Genomic DNA, 22778 nt, shown 5'->3' on the forward strand with positions numbered 1-22778 from the left:
TATAGATACAACCTGAGCCACACAACACTCGTGCATCCCATAGTTATGGGCAGCCTGGCAGAACTAATGTTCAATCTGGGGAAGGGGAGAGGTACGGCGCAGATTCTTAGCCAGGGCCGTACACTCAGTCCTCTTGCACAGGGCACAGTTTCGGTGGATAAATCATATATTTATGTTTATTCAAGATTTTTTATGAAACATTCAAAATTCGAGCTGAACTCAATATTCATTTTATGTTAAACATTGACAAATGCTATGTGGGTACATGTATCTTCTTGTATTAGTCATTTATTACTCCAAAAAAAGTACGTCAATAGAAAAATGTTAACTTAAAGTAATATTATTAATGTGTTTTAATGATAAGCTTTACAAATATATGTAACACATTTTTAATATTTAATGTTCATTTATTAAATATTATAATGATTAAAATTAAAACAAAATTTTATGTATTATAATTATGTTAACCATTTTTCTCATTACATTTTACTTTGAAAGTTGGTTTACTGTCTCTTGGACGTATCATTACTTGATATCCATGAACACTTTTCATCATTAATTCGATTTTTAACTTAATGTCAGACATTTTACATTTAGTATGTACACTATAGTTACGTAAAAATGTCGATAGAAGAACTTTCATTAGTAGCATTGCATACTTTTCCCCTAAATTATTAAAAAATTCTAAATTAAGACTATGAGGACATGAATAACTCATAAGTACCTATACAGTTCCTAAGTCCATCACCAAACGCAATAAAACTATTCTTATGTAGTTTTGCAACCTTTTCTGGATCAAAATTATCTGGGTTGTACTCCCAGGGATTTGGGTACAATTCTTGTAAGTGATGGGTTCCTATTAGTGAAATATTAACAGTAGTACCTTTTGGAATTATGTAGTTGCCTTAAAAACCAAAAACACAATTGTAAACTGGTTTTATTGTTTATACGCTCTGAGAAATTACTTATTTTGACATCATCCCGAAGTTCTCTTAATATCATTGGTGCTACGGGGTACAATCGAAGAGTTTCTTTGATACATTGTTCCATGTATACAAACTTAATCGTATCTTCAATTGTTACTATTCGGTCACCATCGCCCATTATTTGGTAGATTTCATCATAAACTTTGTCCTGTTAATTTAAAATTATTTAATTTTAAATATGGTAACATTGATGATAACTTATACATTTATATATTACCTGTACGTCTTCGTGGATAGCTAACATTAAAATACAGAAACAAATAGTTATTGAAATAATCTCCATGCCCTATAAAAACAATAGGAAAATATTAATACGAATTGGGTTTTTTAAAAATTGATTAGGATTTTAATTATATTATTTTACTCCAAATATCACAGATAAAACTTCATCTCTTAAATCTTTATTTGAAAGATTTGTTCCTTTATCATTTAACTCCAACAATACATCCAATAAAACTTTTCTTTGTTCTTCTACAATAGTGATTAATATTCTTTCATTAATAAATACAATATAAATTAATTAAAACATTACTTTCATTTCTGGTTAAGTTTAAAGAACTGAAGTTAGTTTTTTTCCTTTGGGCATATTGAAATTTTTTTTCTTTAATTATCTAATAAGAATAATATCAATCGTAAATCATACATCCATATTTGTTTGAGTTGTATATACGATATTATATATTAATATTAATATAGAAAAGTATCCGTTAATAAATTTAAATAATTATTGGACTTAAAGAAAAATAAATTTATAACAATTAAAAAACAGTTTAAGCAAAGGTTCTTGATGAAGATTAAAATAGAAAAAAAAAGGTGCAAAATGATTAATTTCTTCTATTCTTAAATTTCAATAGTTTTAGCGATATCAAGTAAATAAATTTACTAGTTTATATTTAAAGTTCGAAAAAGTGAGTCACTATGCCGTAAATTCTGCGGCAAACTTAAAACACGAATACCACGTTTCTCTCATCAGTCGCTTTATTTTATTGCTAGTCTAGCCTGATCAGAGTACACCGCTATCTATCTAGGGTGCAAAGTCAACTGGATTATGGCACACCACCTAAAGAAGGCGACAAACGCTCTCTCGTTGTTTTATGACATACTGTGCGACACTTGAACCTCTCCTTTTATCTTCGATGCGAAGCTGAGAAGGTATTAATTTTACTATGATGTGTTTTTTCATATTTTATTACTATTTTTTGTGTCTATTACATTACTAAAAATTAGTAATAATATCAAAACTTAGAAGTGATAGAAAAAGTCTGAAATTTGAAAACAGCTCGAAAAGTATATTCTTACTTCTGATGAAAGTTTTTTGTAATCCAGTGTATTTATTCATAAGTAATAAAAATTTTTGATTGAAAAGTATTGTAAGCACTTTAAATTTTTATGCACGTTAAAAATAAAGAAATATACAACTATTTTATTATTTTTATAATATATCCGTAAAAATTACAATAGTAAATTACTATAATTATTATTTATTCATATATTATACTTTAAAATCAAAGAACAAATAATTAGGTTATATTTAAGGAAATAAGAGTTAATTTTGTTTTTGGAATAATCTACCAATTTCTTAAAATTAAACACTATCTACAGATTTGCATCGAAACGTTTCTTATGATAGTGATTTTAATCACTGTCAGGTATCATCTATACTTGTCTCAACTATGTCACATCCATACTCTGCCGCGATACCACTGTGTTACCGTTTTTTTAATTAAATTTACAGCAATAATTATTAGAAATTAAGTAATTAACATATATAATGTGCATTATAATTTGCTTAGAGATATCTAAGGAAAATGAGTGAAATTTTTAAATTATAAAATAAAGTTCAATTATATATCCATGTGTATACATGGATATATCCTCAAGCACTTCTAGCAACAAGACAATCCATGAAAGCTTTAACACATTCATAAAGTACAATTAGTCAAAAAAAAATTTTTTTTTTAAACATGTTGAAATAATTAGAAAAAAAATTAAGTGAGCTATAGTTTTTTTTAGTAATCTAGTGTCTGCAATAATTATTAGTTATTAGACCGACTTAAATAGTTTGCTGCGTCACTGGGTATGTTTTTCAAAAAGAACGCCTAATATGATAATGCCGCCATTTTTTTGTTTATTGTTGGCAACATTGTTTTTGCGATGTTTGATATCTATTCTTATTGAGGTTTTGTATTGTCAAGGAATTTGGTTGTTCTTAGTAATTGTGTTTATTGTGTTACCATGGAAAAGTATACTACAAAACAACGAATTTTGTTCATTTAAACTTATTATAGAATCGGTAAAAGTTTCGTAGCCACCGTTAGCCAATTACGTACGATTTTAGGGCATCATAATGCTCCAAAATAATCAACTGTTCGTCGTTTAGTTACAAAATTCGAAGTAAGTGGTTCAGTTGAAGACATCAAAAGCCCAGGACGTCCTCGAAGTGGGACAAATGTGGCCCTTGTGGGTGATTCAGTTCTGGTGAGTCCACGAAAATCTCATCGCCGTCGTGCTCAAGAAATGAACATGTCAGCATCATCTATGCATAGGGTCTTGACAAAAAATCTGCACTTACATGCCTACAAAGTGCAATTAACTCAAGAACTCTTCTTATCCCTTTAATCATTTGCTACGGTGCTTGTAACAAAACGTTATCGACCGTGATCCAAAGGGTTATAGCTATCTCTTTATATAATTTAACTAGTTTCTAAAGTGAAACTGATATAATAAGTAATAAATATTCATTGTAGATAAAACGTAATAAATTGATTATTTCAGAAAAAATGTGTTATGTTTTCATATTATTTATCATTTTAACTAAGTAATATAAATTAAAATGGAATACGTAAATAAAAAACGTTTCACTACTAATCCAAAATTACCATTAAAAAAAGAATTATATCTTCCTCCTACTATAAAATATTAGAAATTAATTTCTTAAACATATTTATAGTAACTTAATTGTGCTTATATATATTTTTTAATATCATAAAACTCACCTTGTCGGGAAATTTAAATACATTTTCATATATTTTATTGAAGCCTTTAATTTTTCCATAAATATTAAAAATAAAATCAGAACACAGCCATGGATTAATAATTCTCGCACAAATTATATCTGCAATTCTTAATCATTTTTCATTTATTACTAATTAAGTATAAAATTTTCTTCTTCAACAATAAAGGAGAAAAATTTTGACTTTCTGAATTAATATGGTCTATACTAATAACAATATCCATTAGTCATGAAATTTATAATAGATAGCTAAAGTGTAAATAGCTCAACTACTTACATCAATTCTTTCGAATTCTTGAAATGCTCAGATAAAATTATTTTTCATTTGTAGTAAAAACAAATTGTGACTTTTAACGGATTATTTGGAAATAATTTATAATAACTAATAGAAAATGATAAAATGCTTGAGGATATATCCATGTTTGCAGTTGAGTTCTGACGTTTCGGACTCATTGCAGAATCCATCTTCAGAGTGATGGTTGCTAGTCAGTGGCTGCAACTATACTGGCGGCTTATCTTGATAACAGTCTGCTTTTATAAAATTGATAACATCTAGTTTTTGACTAACGTTGTTTGCTGTATCAGGGTTTTTGACTAACGTTGTTTCCGTATCTGGGTTTTTGACTAACGTTATTGACCACATCTGGTTTTTGACTAATGTTGTTGACAACATTTCGATTTTTGACTAACGTTGTTTACGGCATTCTTGACATTTCGGTCTTCCTTTCCTACACCGGCCATTATTTGTTATGTTGATTGTAGCCTCTTCGTATATTGAATTATTTTCGGTGTTGTTGGTTGATTTCCTTTTTGTCTGGTGTATAATAGGTAACCAAGTATTGCTGATTTTCCATCCATCTTCTCTGTTGAAATTTTCCGGACATTTTTCGATTTCTATTGCTTCCTTGTACATCCGTTTTTCAAAATGAGTTTCTTTGTTAGCCACCGATTAGCAACCATCACTCTGAAGATAGACTCTGAAATGAGTCCGAAACGTCAGAACTCAACTGCAAACATGGATATATCCTCAAGCACTTCAAGCAACAAGACAATCCATGTAAGCTTTAACTTATTCATAATGATAAAATGTTCAAAAGTCAAGATTTAAAATTTCCACAAAAAAATCTGTTTACAATTTCATCATAATTTAAGCTACTATAAGTATAAAAATAAAATAATGTTTTACTTTAACACTGAATACAAAAATTCAGATTTGTCCTTATCTTGCGTACCAATATGATATCCCAATGCTGTTTCTGCAAATAATATGTAAACATATAAACATTGTTTAAGTAGCATTGAAAATACTACTTAAATAAATTTATCTAAATATATTTGAAATACTATTCAATTATCTAAAAAACATTCCAGATATTTTTGTTTCGATGCGAATCTGGGAAGGTATTAATTTTACTATGATGTGTTTTTTTATTTTCTTTTTTCGTGACTGCACCACTCAATCTCAGGTCTCACTAGACCGATTTTGATCAACAATACGTCAAAAGATCACAAATCGTATCTAGTCAAAGACATTACACTCGAAAAATGAAAAAATTTCTCTCGTTCCCCATAAACGGTGAAAACCCCCCAAAAATTACGATTATTAAAATCGGTAAATTTTGACATTTTTTCACTTTTGTTTTTCTAAAATTTGCCATAACTTATTGAAAAATGAATGAATCAAAATAATTTATTTTATATTGAAACCTTAGATATTTCTCTTTCGATTTAATATTTTTGAATCTGATCCTTTACCTGCCCATAAGAAGAGATTAAAAATAGCAACTTTTTTACAAAACTGAATTTAACTTTTACAAAAGTCCCGGAAACATTGTATCCTTTAAACATATATTTAATTAAAAATTATGTTATGTATTACATATTAAAAAATTGTCGTTATTTGAAAATCTAACACATAACCTGCTCACAGGGGGTCTTCAAAATAGAAATGTTTTTACAAAAATCAACTTTTTCATGAATGGGGAAAATCTCAAAAAAAATTATAAATTTAAAAATCGCTAATTTTTTCATTTTTTAAGGTTATATCTTCAACTAGATACGAACTGTAGTCATTTGACGTATCGTTGAAAAAAGTAGGTCGAGTTAGAGCAGAGAAAATAAATGATAGTCACAAAAAAATATCTTCTCAGCTTTACATCGAAGCTAAAACTTATAATATAGTAAAATAATTTTAATATGAATAAGAAATTTCTTCTCGTGAGTGGTGACCACAGTGATGGGATCCTTGATCTTTATTAAAGTTATTAAATATAAATGAGATAAAAATCAAAGGAGTTGAAAATTTATTCTAAGTCAAAAAGAATTAAGAAAAAATGCAAGAAATTCCTTACCATACGCGGATTGGAACCTTGTGTTCCAACCCGTAGTTGAAGCCTTTTTTTAAATTTAAAGTACATTACATAAGCTTCAATTTAAGATACATATAAAAGTGTCAGTATTTCTAGAACACTTTAAAAATTAATTGAAAATATCCTAGTTTCAATACGCATGTTTTGACCCCCCCCCTTGGATAAAGGGGTATGATCCGATTTACAAAAAAAGTGATAGATGAAAGGGGTATATAAAAATTATTTATAAAAAATAATAATATTGATCCATACATTTTTCCAAAAGTTATCGCAATATAAATTTAATAATATAAAATATAAAATCGAAAATTTTTTCACGGAAATCGTACGTTTTTCTTTAACTTTGATGTTCGTTTTCACTATGAAGACAATTCCAGAGATCAAATTTTTTTTTTCAAAATAAATTATATTACATAAGCTTTAATTTAAGGTATATATAAAAGTTGTCAGCCTTTCCGGAACATTTTCAAAAGTTAAGCAGAAAAAGTTATTTTTTTGTAAAAAAGTTACCATTTTGAAATCCTTCCTGCGGGCTAGTAAAGGGTCAAATGTTCACAAAAATATATAAAATGATAGGTAAATACCTCAGGTATTTATAAAAAAATATATATAATCATTCAGTTATTTTTAAAAAAGTTATGGCAATTTTAAGTAAAAAAAGTTGAAAAAATGTTTAAAATTAGCGATTTTAAAATTAGAAATTTTTAGGGGGATTTCCCCCGTTTTCGGGGAACGAGGAAATTTTTTTCAAATTTTGAGGGTAATATCTTTGACTAGATACGATTTGTGATCTTTTGACATATTTTTCATCAAAATCGGTCCAGCAAGAGCTGAGATTGAGCGTATACAGACACACAAAAAAAAAAACATCATAGTAAAATTAATACCTTCTGAGCTTCACATCGAAGCTAATAAGGGTCTAACACATAATGTTAAGAACGTTTGTAGTACAGTTTTAAGTATGGAGATTTCATGCTTTCATCATGTTTATTCAATATAGTGTTGAAAAAAATTATCAGGGAAACGCAAATAAAAACAACTGGAGTGACAATTGGGTGGCATCACATATAAGTACAGTGTTTTGCGAATAATTTAAATGTTTTAGGAAGTTTGCTTGGAGACATAGAAAGGCTGGCATATTCATGAAAACAATAATTTCTTATCTAGTTTGCGATTAAATATTAAAAATATTTCAGTTTATTAGTTCTCATCTAATCTCTGTTCAAAATATTTTGTTACAACTAAAGCATTTATTTGTTTTACCTCAAGAGTTACAATAATAAACTTCATGGCTCATGTTTCTTATGTTTCTAATCATTCATTAATACAATATATTTTTTTGAAAAATAATTATCATTTATCAATAATTATTATAAGATTAATTATAATTAATCTTTTTGCAACTATCAAAAGTATACACGATTATACTGTGTATTTAAATATAATTTTATTATAGAAATGACTAATAAAATACATAGTATTAAATAAATAGTATTTTTAAGATTATCACTTACCACATATCACATCAACAGAAACAGAATAAACATAATCCCGCATATCAAATGACTCAGAATTTTTCAGTTCTTTTCGAAGATCCGATATAAAAGATGCACTTTTTTCATTGAAAATTGTCAAAAGTGTATTTATGTTGGAAGTGTTAAAAAAAGGTGAGATAATTCTTCTACGCAATTTCCATTTAGGAACTGAAAATAATTATAAAAATTCATAGATAATTTCTCTCTAATTTATTCTTAGACAATTAAATAACAAAAATTATGTTGTAACTTTTAGATATTATTCATATAATCTGCTTATAATTTATTTAGAAAAAAATTTTATACCTTTCCATATTAGAAATTAAATTTATAAATAATTTTATAAAATAAATATTTTATAAAAAATTATAAATTTAATACTGAATATTATTCATTTTTAGTTTTAATGTTATCTAATTAAAATGGAAGTAACTTTTCTCTCTCACCAGCAGCAGTAAGCAATCCATCTCCAAAAACATCACTCAATGTATTGAATAATTTGCCTCTTTCGAGAGCATTAGAATTATTTAATATAGTCTGAAAAAAAAATAAGAAATTTTTTTTTTTTAAAAAAAATAATTAATTTTTTTTTATAAAAAAAATAAAAGAATCTACTAAAATGTATTTAAAAAAAATAACATTTTATACTATAAAATTTTTAAACATTTTCTTTAGTATACTTCTCAGCAACAAGATGTTTTTTATTATATAATATTTAATAAATATTAATAAAAACTAATAATTGAACATTATTTACTTATAAAAGAATATTCCATACTAATTTAGTTAGTTTAAAATTAAAAAAAAATAAAGTGATCTGTTTATATCATTTTAAAATATGATTTAAAGTTATGGCGAGGGTATGCCTATTTTAATCATTAGGCATCTCTCAGTCGCACTTTTCCACCTACCAGGTATCAAAACATAAATAATTTTAGAAGTAATAGTTTAGAAGCTATAATTGATCGGTCATTTTCTATGATATAAGCTAGTTACATATGTATGTTGTTATTTAAAAAAACTAATCTTGACACCTTTATAAGGTATAAAAGATTTATAAAAAAATACTTTATAATTGACAATTCGAGAAGTATATTTGACTAAATGAACCCTGAATATACTGTCGAAATTATTTTTTGAATAATTGAATGAATTATTTGTAATGAATCGTTCTTATACTATGTTAGAATCTAAGAATAAGTATAAGTGTCAGCAGCAGCGTATTTATATGTATGCACTATAGGCAAATGTCTACAGTGGCAAATTTTGAGGGGTGGCAAATATTAAAGGCCGACAAATTTATAAAAAGCGATTTATATTTTTATTGTTGTTATGACATATTGACTTCATAATAATTATCATAATAGTTTAAATTTACTGTGTATTTATGATATGTTTATTGATAGATACAAACAAAGTTAAATTTATTTTCAATATTCCGATAACAATAACAGAGGTTATTAATAAAAAACAAATTTATTACTTTTACAGTACCTTTCTTATCGCTGTCTCTGTAGAGTTTTTTAAACCGGAAAAAATTGACTAATGTCATTTTAAAATCTATTTTGAAAAACATATCATGCCGAGGATGTTATTATCATAATTCAACTCGTGTTCGCGTAGCTCCTTTATAGTACGCTATTAGTTTACGTTTATTTTTTGTTGAATATTATTTTTATTTTGTGAATATGAATGCAATTAGAAAACGGTTAAGTGGCGACCAATACAAAAATATTGCCAAGTTAAAAAGTGATGGATTATAAAATTTTACAAATTAAACATCGATATAAACTAATTTTCTTGACAAACCAGTTTCCCCCATTTTTTGTATAAGAATAATTGAAGATAAAACTACAGATTTTATTGTTGTTCGTATTCTCAAGTTTGTGAAAATAAAATAAAATATACTTTGCCTTTTGAAGTTGAACTCGTTGAATAAGAAGATAGTTGCATATCTCCCAATTTAACTAATATGATTTTTAATACGTTAATTTTGAAGGCCGATCCAGTAAAATGAGTAATTATAGACGATTTTCGCAAAAAACGGTATTTATCAAAAGACAACAAATAGTTTCATTAAATCGAAAATATTTTTCCAAATATTGATATAGCATTTTCGTATGTATACAAGTGTCTAATTGTACTGTAGACAGATCTTTTTCTTTTATCAAACGTGTCAAAAACTATCTAAAATTCACTCATGATGATAAAAAGCTAAATAATATCGCATTTCCAACACAAAAAATTAAATGTCATACGAACTGAATAGCGAAGATTTAATTGACTCATTTGTAAAAACTAAATGTTAATATAATTCAATTTTATAATAGCTAATTATATATTATGTATTATATATGTGTTCTTTTTGTTCTCAACCATTTAATATTTATGTTAGTAATGTAATATATTAATAATAATACTTATTTTATAGTTTATTAATAAAAAACATTTGCTTGAAAAATATTTTTACATATTTTTTTTTAAGGGAATATCCAGAAGTGTTATGACTAAAATAGAGAAAATTAATCCTCCCTCATAACGTTATGAAGGGTAACAAAATTTGAAATGCCTATAGGCTGAAAAAATATGAATACACTTCTGAGTGTCAGTAATCCTTAAGTAAAAAGTTTTTAGTAAACATTAATTTTTAAATAATGAAATATATTTTTAAAGAACAACTCTATACATTAAATTTAATTTATAATAATAAATAAATAATGTTGAAAAAATCAAAACATACTTGTATATCTTCTGGCTTCATAACATTTAAAACAAATGTAGAACCTAACCAGATTTTATATGGTTCCGGCCCGTATCGTTCATTTAACTTGATAAACTTTTCCATTATATCTAAAAATCAAATTAAATGTATTTACACTATATACGTTCATGTTTATTTTTAAGTACAAAGAAACATTCATTAGAAGCAAAAATATAATTTTTTAAATCAACTTTTCGAGTTGTTTTCCATCCTAAATTAGACTATATATATTATAACTAATTAGTAAAAAAGAGAATTTACATATAAAAACTCAGCACAGTTGGGACTTGACATAGTTGGGTTCAGTATAGATGATATCTGACAGTAATTAAAATCAGTATCGGAAAAAACGTTTCGATGCAAATCTGTATATAGTGTTTAATTTTAAAAAATTGAAGGATTATACCAAAAGTAAAATAAATTCCTATATTCTTTATTAAGCCTGATTAGTAGTTTTTTGATTTAGAATTACAATATATGAATAAATATGTATTATAGCAATAAATAATCTATAGATAGTGTTTAATTTTTAGAAAGAATTTATTATTATTTATTGTGGGGACAGTTCGTAATGGTGTAGAGTTATAATGCATATCACGCTTGCAGTAGATACTCATTCAGTATATTAAAATAATTGAAGTTCATAGTGCTATATTAATATGGCGTTATGTTCTTTTTCTTCTTTTGGCCGTTCAGTCGGTCGGAAAGTCTCCAAATGGTTTACTGGAGAAAATGATCAAGACTGTCCCCATCTTCCACATGGTACTTCGCATAATATTGGTCACCTCCACTGCTACTGCTGCAAATGTCTTGAGACATTTGAGTTTCTAGCTTGTTTTTCTAGCATTTTGAAGATAATCAAAATTGTTGAAGTACCTTAATTGAGCTGTACGTTTAAGAGCCATTTACCGTATGTCGGTAGTGCCCCGACATAGACACAAAATTTTTATACAAATTAATTAGTTCGTCGTTTCAAGCTCTTCTCGAGTTCTCTCGTTGGATACACTGGTCAGCCCCAATCCCTCAAATTAGTAAACTACTTGAGGGGTAGAGTTTAACCCGTCAGCACGGTCTAGCTTAAAATTAGCAGACTAAAGGGTGGCTCCTTGTCAGCCACCAGCACAACTACCTTTTCAATATACCTACTAAATATATCCTGACTCGTAACTCGACGTTTCTTCGTCAATACGTACAGTTCCCCAATACTTTTCATGTTTTCCATTTATATTATTTTTCCCACCATTATTGATTTGCTTACCCTGCATTTCCCTTTTATAAGAAATTATTTTACTGCTTAAGAGTTCAAAAATTGCTAATTACTGTTGTAAAGCTTATATTATACTAAAATCGACGTAATTCAATACTTCCTCAGCTATTTACTATACCTTTATTGCTTTGACCCAACACTTAATCTTTTACCAATTTGCACTGGACCAAGTTATTTTGGTGCAAACCCTGCATGAGATATTTTTTTTGGTGGTTGATAATGGATGTACGCGGTAATACATCCAGTCCATATTCTTAAATGATCTATGTGATCATTATATAGATATAGATATAGATATAGATCATATCAATGTAAGTTCAATCTAAGTTCATAGGAAAATTATTTTTCCCTTCCGGAAAGATACATTTTTCACCGAACCATCCAAATTTTTGGTTACTTTAGTAGGATTAGCTATACGTCCTCAGGAATAAGCACCGTAAGTTTAGTCACCCGTTACTATCGTTTTTTTTCAGCATGCCGTTGTTCTTGTTTTCTTGTACCCATGTGAATTGTATAAGTTTGGTAGTCTTATGCCGCTTCTTATTTCACCAAGAAAGCGTGGCACTCCGTTTCTCTTGATTTGATTGTGAAGAGCTGCAAATTTATGCGCTTTTCGGGTGCATTTATGGGTTTCTGGTTTAACTACATCTTTTTTCAGTGACAGTTTCTTATTTGTCCACTTAAAGCTAATCCCTTCCACAGAATAATTCTTTTCTTTGAGCAGCTGTTTTGAATGGTATTATCAACGTCCAAGTCAGTTTTAGTAGATCTTCTATTGACCACTGACGTCTCACTCTAGGGTAACCCGTCAGTCACTACGCATTCTATTCTTCTCTAATCCACCGAAGAAATCAAATGTACACTGGAGCATGGGCGTCCCGGGTAATTTACCTCGAGGTAATAGCCATTTTTGGGGGCAATTTTATTTTTCATATTAGAAATAAAAAGTTATGTGTTTTTATACCTGAAGGTATAAAAAAAACGATTATGATATATAAAACTGTTGTATGGGCCCACGTGGTAAAGAATTAAACTTAATAAAAAAAACGAAAACGCTCACTTTTCAATAAAAATATATAATATATAATGTGATTGAACAGTAAATAAGTCATAAAAAAAATAAGAAAAGTTTTAATATTTCTTACTTTTAGAATACTTCGGGTTGCTTCAATAAAAGTATTGAGAATTTTATAAATGAATTATACATTGACACTAAACTTACCTTGTGGTGTTCCGATAAATTCTAATCCTGAACCAATTAATGGATACGATGGAGGCCCTGGTATCTTAGCTGCAAATCTATCAATAAACCGACGATTCCATTTGATGCGGCACCAAGTAATTAATAAAAATATTATAATAACGCAACCAACTAACTCAACTTTTGTTTGCCAATATACAGCCAGTGTATTTAAGTACAACGGAAAAGTATAAAATGTAACATTCATAATTAATTTTTTTCTATCCACAACACTTCAATACAATCGAGAAGGCTAGAATGAAACTGAATATTTATTTAATATTTTACAACGTAATAAAATTGGAACAAATCGTCACTAATTTAACGATAACTCATATTTGATATTTCATACATATTTTAGGAACAACTTAAAACTGATTTTATATTTTCTTACAATTATTAATATATTCATTTATGCACATTTATTATGAGATTTAAAACTCGGTATAGGAAGAAATTTCTTTTTTCTTCGTAAAATTAATTTAAAATTATTATCTTTATTGAATTTAAAACAGACACCTGCTACTATCGATTTAGCTTTTACAAATGAAACGAATCATGAAACATGAAACGTTAAAATAACTAATATAAAATTAATCAAATAAGGGATTATTTCCAAATCACCGACGATCTAAGTATATTTATTAACTTACCTTTAAAAATACGATGTAATTTTTTTTAATGTATACTGCCAAGTATTATTTTTTTACGAATAAATACTATTGTTATATTAGACTTATTTAACTGGTAAAGAACAAAAAATAGGAATTGATCTATATATATGCACCAAAATCTATTAAAATTCGACCTTCTAAATTTGTTAATACCTAAAAGTTGAATATATTTTAGGAGAGGATGTAAAATAATTTAATTTATATTGTAATAATAATTATAATTTACAATGATTTATGATAATACTATGTGTCATACAGTCATTTTAAAAATTTATTTTTAACAATGTTTAATAGTGTAGGAGTACTCATTAGTATTAAATATTTCAATGGAGAACATGTACTGAACAATAAAATTGACTTAAGAACCATTCAATTTGAATTTCTAAATAAATAATATTTCCCTCAGTACTTAATTTTTTAAGGACTAAAAATATAATAAAAGTATGTTAAATGATAACATTTTTTCTAAATTATAAACAATATAGAAGGATGCACAAAAATAGTTTTCATAACCAATATATATGTCCTAAGACGTAAAATTTTTAATTAAAAAATGTATAAATCTAAAAAAACAATAGTTATTAAATTGAGTTGATTAATTATGTATATAGAACATTTATTTCACTTTTGTTTTTGTTGGGTGATAGTACATGTATTTTCTGTGTTAACCTTTCAAATCTTCAAGAAAGTACATAAAAGAAGGTTATTCATTTTGTTTTTTACTTGAAGGATTACAAAAGTATAAAAAATCGAATTTTGACCACAACAGATAAATTCCGTAATTTTGATGGCGTTATCAACATGAGAAACAAAGGTCAAGACAATATATTATCGGACTACAGCAGGATTTTTTTTAATATATATTTTAACAAAGGAGTTTACTTAATATTTTAAGAATAACAAGAATAGTACAAAAATTATGTTATTCAAGTTAACAGTCATAATTAATTTAAGCTACTAATAAATACTAAAGTAAAAGTTTTTTATAGTTGAACATATCATAATAATATTAAATATAAAGATAATTGGAGACTTATAAAACAATTAAAGTGAAAAAAGCAAATTAATTTGATGCAAGACAAAAAACTGAACGGGCAAAATGTGTTGTAATATCCACGCATATTAATTAATAATAATTCTTAAAATATTTGGATGTATATTATAAAGAAACTAAAAACGTACAAAAATTGTATTATGTACCAAACTGATATAAAATTATAAAAAAATACTTAGTAATACACGGAAAAAAATGATTTTAGTTTGGTAAATGGTTAGAAATACTATGGTTAGGGGAACCATATTATAGTATTTGCAATTGTTTTTGTCAGTAATTCTACCCAGTAACGTATGGTTGGATCAGCCAAATTAATTTAGTTATTATACATGGTTATTTTTACCGAAGTATTTAGTTAGAGCAACTGTATAGTATAGGTATACAACCACATTATTATGGATAACTGGACAACAAATATAAAATAAAAATGTTATTTATCGTGTTATTGTTTGTAAGTACTATTATAACTTGTAAAATGATATGTTAATTAATGCACTATTAGGTTTTGATTGTTTAATAATTGCACAATGAGTTAATTGTTAGTACACAGGAAAAATCTATTCAGATATCTTTATAAAACTTTTGTTGACTGGACCGCGCTTGAATTCATTGATGGAAAAATAGCCTTTTTTTCCAGACAAAGACGCGCCGTCGAGCTTATTGGCCGATGTATATGAACGCCTCATCATTCGTTGATTCATTGAGAACGATAGTCGACGAAAACTTAAGCTGATCTATATATCTATATATTTTTTCTTAATTGTTTAATTTTGATAATTAATATAAATAATAATATAATTTAACAATATATTATAAAATAATTACAATAATGGACAAATGGACTCAAAATAAGTTGAAAGATTTAAATCTTGAACAGCTAATTTAAACTTTTGAAGGTAAGGAAAGTATTCATTACATTATATATTTACTAGAGAAAATAATAGTTTTTTGAATTCTTTTAAATGATCANAAAAAAAAAAAATATATATATATATATATATATATATATAAATATATATATATTTTCATTCCTAGGAAAAATAAAGCTTATTTTTCATAAGTAATAAATAAAACTATTAAATATGCACAAATTGTTAGATGAAGAGATCGATAGAATTGCATACAAATCCTTGACAGAGGACATACTAAAAGATTTGGTACATATAATTGGTTGGAGGTCCAAATTTTTTATATATATTGCAATATAAAAGTGCCGAAAATAAAACATTAGAGGTAATAAAACAAAGTTTGTATTTATAGTTAAGTAATACATAAAAAATTTAATTCATCTTCATCCATTTATTATTTTATAAATAATAAAATTTAGTATAAAATTAATACTCTTTCTTTGTACAAAAAAAAAATTATAACAATTTTTTAGATTAATCTTAGTTATTTAATAGTCAAAAATATTAATTTAACAGACGTCATTTATTTCAGTGAATCTGATAAAAAAAAATTAGCTTATAATCTCAATATGAACGTACAAGTTGTCCCACTAGGTTCACATCCTTATTAACTTTTGATAGAAAAAAATGTTGTGTTAACGGTTTTTTAATCGTTTTTTAGTTTTGGACTACACTAAAAACATGTACTTTACTATTTCTTTTTAATAGAATAAATAATAATAATAAACATTTTTATTTTACAATTGATTGTGAAAAATTAAACAAACAAAAATTGTTTTTCTCTGTAGCTAATTTTTGAGGTTGATTTTATTAAATATATTTCTTATACATAAAAATACATTGAACCAATAATTTTGTGAACAATAATCTTACTTTAGACCCTGAGCACCCTAAATCTAAATTTTTGAAATGCTAAATAAAAGAATTAATTTTTGTGAAAAAAAAACAAAACAATTTATTTTTCAATGTTATTGCTCTGAAATCTTTTATTTAAGAATTTTAAAATGAAACATAAAATTCTTATTCAACAACATTTAATAGTTTAAAAAAGCATTTATTAATAGCTAATTTAAATAATCCTTTTTTTTTGCATTTAAAGAAAATACAAATAAAATAAAACTATTTAATTGATGAAGCATCTTAAAAATACATTTTTAGGATAGCTACTTGATGTCTCATGTACATAATTTTATGAATTAACATTTATCAAACAATTATTTTAATAATTTAAAAAAAAAACAACATATCCTTCAAAATATTCATAATAATTAATTATTCATTATATTGAAAGTTGTAATGCCAGTCTTGAGAATAAAATTTAACAGCTTGGTTATGAAGAGTTAACGGTTTAGAAACTGAAACATTGCAAACGTTTTGGAATTTTGCTGTTAATTAATTTTTAAACAATTAAGTTACAGAAAAATGATATAAAAAGTATATTTTATAAAGTTCTTAAATTATTATCAAATCTATTAACACCTATATTATTATTATATACGAATTTATACGTAGTATATGACAAAAAAATACCCTAAAAAAACTGTAACATTTAACAAATAGTCAACAATTTAGTTTGGTAGGCTTGACCAAACGTATAGTTAAGTTAACTATAATGTATGGCTTATACAAATATTTTATTAGGTTACTACAACTTATTCCACAAAAGTTCATACAACTATGTCATATAGTTATAAGAACCATAAGATACAACCACATAAGTATGGTAATTTTAACCATAGTACATAGCTGTCGCTATACTAACACTAAATTTTGGGGTACCGTAACCATTTAAATGGTTAACCTAACCATAATTTTTTTTCGTGTAGTAGTTAAACAATTAGTTCAACGATGATGAAGACTTCGGAATTCAAAATTATCAGTAAAAACCAAGAAATCAAGTGCTCATATAATATCAATATATATTTTAAATACTAGTATGTTTAGTTCATTATTGTTTTAAACTTACTTTAAAATTATTTCTAACTTTTTAGTTCGATGTACTTTAAAAGCGTGTTTTTTTAGATTTAGTGTAATTATCACACTACCTTATCATAATAACTATACAGAGTGTTCATTAAGTTTGAAACATCGATTTTTTAGAGCCGCAATTGATTTTAGCTTCGATTCAAAGCTGAAAAGATATTAATTTTACTATAATGTGTTGTATTTTTTTTTTTTGTGTCTATGAACGTTCAATCTCAACTCTCGCTGAACCGATTTTGATGAAAAATATGTCAAAAGATCACAAATCGTATCTAGTCGAAGACATTACCCTCAAAGTTTAAAAAAATCTCCCTCGTTCCCCGTAAACGGGGAAAATCTCCCAAGAAATTACAAATTTTAAAATCGCTAATTTTGAAAATTTTTTCAATTTTTTTTACTTAAAATTGCCAGAACTTTTTTAAAAATAATGAATGATTATACATTTTTTTTATAGATACCTGAGGTATTCACCTATCTTTTTAAATATTTTTGAGAGCATTTGATCCTTTACTAGCCCACATGAAGGGTTTCAAAATGGTAACTTTTTAAAAAAAATTAACTTTTGAAAATGTTCCGGAAAGACTGACACTTTTATATATACTTTAAATTAAAGCTAATGTAATATACTTTAAATTGAAAAAAAAAATTTGACCTCTGGACTTGTCTTTATGGTGAAAACGACTACCGTATGCAAAAATATGCTATTTTTGTGAAAAAATTCTTGATATTGTATTTTATATTATTAAATTTATATTGCGATAACTTTTGGAAAAATGTATGGATCAATATTATTATTTTTTATAAATAATTTTTATATACCCTTTTCATCTATCACTTTTTTTGTAAATCGGATCATACCCCTTTATTCAAAAATATGCTATTTTTTTGTTAAAATTCTGGGTTTTGTATTTTATTTTATTGTAAAATACCTGACAAGGGGAGTACACAGATTTTCATAAATATTATATAAATAAAATTGATATAGTATAGAAACTTATTTAAATTTTTTTGCTTTTTTTGTAGTCGAGAAAAAAACTTTGAAATTTGAACTAGCTTAAATAGCCAATTTTTTCATTGGCGGTAGTGACGTACGGTTGCCAAGTAGGTAAAACTTGTGTTTTACGAGCTTGGAGTACAAGGTTCCAACCCACGTATGTTAAGGTACTTTTTTCTTAATTCTTCTTAAGTTAGAATAAATTTTAAACTGCTTTGATTTTTATCTCATTTAGATTCAATAACTTCAATAAAGATCAAGGATCCTATCACTGTAGTCGACACTCGTGAGAAGAAATTTTTTATTCATATTAAAATTATTTTACTATATTTTAAGTTTTAACTTCGATGTAAAGCTAAGAAAATATTTTTTTGTGACTATCATTTATTTTCTCTGCTCAAATTGACCTACTTTTTTCAACGATACGTAAAATGACTACAATTCCTTTCTAGTTGAAGATATTACCCTTAAAAATTGAAAATAAAATTCTAATTTTTTCAATTAAACAGTCACTTATCCCATGTTCTCCATACAAACAATTAAAATTATTCATATCTAATGTTTTAAAAATATATTGACGAATCAAGTTTGATATGATAATTTGATACATTGATATACAAAATTATATCATTTTACTTTATAATTTAATAATTTTTTTACTCTATTTGTGTGTGCTACTACTAGACTATAATTTACGAAAACGATTGAGATTTTAAATAAAATATTTCATTATATAAAATCTATGACTGGCTGTTATATGTAGAAATATGAAAATAAAGATATAAATAGGTGTATATGTGTATTGTGCATATTGAGCAAGTTTATGTATGTTTAGAGATTTGGTTAATTGTTGAGCAACGAGGTTCTCTCGGGGTTGTAGATTCCGAGGGTTTAGAATAATAAAGATAAGTAGATATAAAAAGTAATAGTTAAAGTTCCCCTTATAAAGATATTATAAATGACCCAACTGGTAAGTACCTGTAATAATACACTGAGGCAACGAAGAGATGGTGGCTATCTCACGAATACAATGTAATGTGATATAGGGTATAAACTAGTTAGTAATAATTAAATGAATTTTAAAGATATATAAATTATTTGATCTATTGATTAATCGTTCTGTATTCAGATTATTAATTCTAAATGATTGATTTATTTATTTATTTTAAATTTTAATCGGGTAAAAAAAAACCCTTTAACATAATGCGATAGAATAAATCAATAATTTCTTAGTTAACATAAATTATATTAAATGAAAAAATACAATTTTAACTAAATACTACTCAGATTTATAATAAACAATTAGAAATAAACAAATTACAATACACAATTAGATAATGCATTATAAATATTCGACTTGAAGACATCACGAGACATAAAGAAAAAATCAATAATGTTTAAAATTTTATTAGCTTACAATAGGACTCGAGGAAAATATGATGCTGAGCTATAATTAATGGTAAAGAAAGGAACACGAAACAGTTTAATAACTCTGAGGTTTATTTGACTAGTTCTAAAGCCAACCATTGAAAGTAACTCTGGGCAATCTAAATAACCATTTAGTAAGTCATATAAAAACATAAGATCACTAACTCTTCTTCTAAGTTCACAAGATGTAATACCTAACTGAGTAGAATGTAAATAATATGAATCCCTAGTAAGACTAATATTCAATTTAAAACAGATAGATTTCGTATACTTGTATTAGACGTTTTCTAATAAATTAATGTAATTAGCATAATTAGAGGACCAAACTAAAGAACACAACTCAAGCTTTGATCTGACAAGAGAAAAATTTAACAATTTTAAAGTATTTATGTTTTTAAATATTTTAAGACATAGTATTTCTATTAACTAAACCTAATTTCTTAAAAGCATTACTGACTGACAAATTTATATGTCTAGTAAAAGAAAGATTATCCTCAAAAATTATTCCCAAAAGACTTATGAAATCAACCCTAGTTAAACTGAAATTACACAAACTATAGTTAAAGAAAATGGGATCTTTTTTACGGGAAAATGATATAAATCTACATTTGCTTAAGTTCAGAGGTAACTCATTTGTAACACTCCAATTATATAGTTTTTCAATGTTTACTGTAATTTAATACAATCACTCATTGAGTTGATAACCGTATATATTTTGGCATCACCAGCAAACAATAAAATATTTATAGTGGTATCAAAAATACTAAACAAGGCATTTATATATAAAATAAATAATAGAGGACCTAAATGAGAACCTTGTGGCACCCCAGAGTGTACTTTAATATCATTTGAAACAACTGAGAGCAATTTTACTACTTGTGTCCGATTAACTAAATACGATTTAATCCAATTTAAAAATGAGCCATTTAATCCAAAATATTCTAATTTTATTGATAAGAGTTTATGGTTTACTTTATCAAATGCTTTTTGAAAATCTGTGTATATTGAATCAAATTTCCTGCCCCTCATTAAAAGCAGAAATAATGTTTGATTGATATAAAAGAAGATTAGTAAGCATTGATTTTTTTTGTCTAAAACCATGTTGATTGCTAACTAGTTGTTGTGACATTAAAACTGATAACTTTTTAGTGATAATGGCTTCAAAAATTTTAGGAATAGCTGATAATTTAGATATAGGTCTATAGTTACAAATGTTTGATTTATCACCTGACTTATGTATTGGAGTTACGTATGACTTTTTCCAAATTTCCGGAAACATACCCATTTTTAAAGATTTGTTAAAAATATAATACAATGGTTTAATGAGAACATCTTTACAGTTCTTCAAATAAACAGGTGGTACTCCATCAGGACCAGATCCAGAATGAATATTTAATGTAGTTAAGTATTCATAAATCTCATTTTCGCTAATCGACCACTCGTGTAAATTAAGAATATTTATTGATGCATGTGAGGAAATTGTAACATTTGATGAATTAACAGGTTTAATATATACACTAGAAAAATGATTGGCAAAAAACTGAACTTCTTCTTCATTGTTTGAAGATAGAATTTGATTATAAGATACAAAATCAGGAATTTTTATTTATTTTTAAAGAGTTAATATATTTCCAAAAAAACTTTATATTTACTTGAATGTTATCCTCAATATTAGACATAAATTTTGAATGAGTTAGAGATATTAAATGCTTACATTGTTTCCGAAGAGCTGAAAAAACTAAATAATCTTATTAAAAACCACTAATCTTATATTTCTTGTGTGCATATTTTTTACTACTAATAATAATTAAATTTTTAAGGTTTTTATTAGCCCATATTGGAGAATAATTTTCATTAATTATAATTTTAGGCACAAAGATAGAGAAAGAGTGATTAATTATTTCATAAAACTTAATTATTAATTATTTCTAGTAAAATTTAATCTAAGTTTAGATCGAAGTTAATATTAAAGAGAATATTTGAAATATCATCATAATTACATTTGTTAAAATTATACAATGGTAGATTATTAGACTGATAAATAACATTTGGTACATCAAATTTTATAATTAAATCAAAAGGAGGGTGATATATATTAGCCTTTTGAACTACAGAGTCACTAGGGTAGTTTGACATAACATTACAGTTTGTAAACAAACAATCAAGATGTCTGTTATTAACATTACTTATATTATTAACTTGTTTTAACTTTAAAAGATTTATATAGCAATTTGATATTGTACTACCAGATAAATGATTTTGACTTATAGGATCCCTAGACCAATTAAATGAGTTTAGATTAAAATCCCCGACTATAAGAAAATAATTATCAATGAATTTTAAGACTATAGATTCCAGTAAATCACAAAGCTCAGAGTAGCTTTCAATGGACACAGAAGGAGGTATATAAACACACCCAATAAAGATGGTAACATCATTTGATAAACTAAGTTTTAAAAATAGCTGATCAATTTCACATAAGGAGTTGATAATAATTTTCTCACATTTTATTTTTCTCTTTACGGCAATTAAAACATCTCCTCCCCTAACCTGTCGATCTTTTTTT

General features: G+C 26.2%; 1 protein-coding gene across 3 annotated transcripts in view; it reads right to left on the reverse strand.

Moving 5' to 3' along the window:
- Positions 1-377: 377 nt before the first annotated feature.
- Positions 378-22778, reverse strand: part of LOC126907742 (cytochrome P450 4C1-like) — an 81465-nt gene continuing 59064 nt past the window's right edge. The window contains exons 1-13 of one of the 3 annotated variants that reach the window (XM_050689316.1): positions 13825-13916; positions 13154-13435; positions 10644-10753; positions 8350-8440; positions 7883-8071; positions 5186-5255; positions 3983-4109; positions 1519-1597; positions 1351-1457; positions 1204-1272; positions 966-1134; positions 725-904; positions 378-666 (exon numbers count right to left, since the gene is read on the reverse strand). In XM_050689316.1, the coding sequence (XP_050545273.1) occupies positions 464-666; positions 725-904; positions 966-1134; positions 1204-1272; positions 1351-1457; positions 1519-1597; positions 3983-4109; positions 5186-5255; positions 7883-8071; positions 8350-8440; positions 10644-10753; positions 13154-13379 (1620 nt within the window). In that variant the 5' untranslated portion in view covers positions 13380-13435; positions 13825-13916 and the 3' untranslated portion in view covers positions 378-463. Of the gene's footprint in view, positions 667-724; positions 905-965; positions 1135-1203; positions 1273-1350; positions 1458-1518; positions 1598-3982; positions 4110-5185; positions 5256-7882; positions 8072-8349; positions 8441-10643; positions 10754-13153; positions 13436-13824; positions 13917-22778 lie in introns of those variants that run through there. The other 2 variants (XM_050689317.1, XM_050689315.1) reach the window with 2 other exon arrangements.

Source organism: Daktulosphaira vitifoliae, unplaced genomic scaffold (assembly GCF_025091365.1).
Source record: "Daktulosphaira vitifoliae isolate Bord-2020 unplaced genomic scaffold, ASM2509136v1 Scaffold_5, whole genome shotgun sequence".
NCBI classification, from domain to species: Eukaryota; Metazoa; Arthropoda; class Insecta; order Hemiptera; family Phylloxeridae; genus Daktulosphaira; species Daktulosphaira vitifoliae.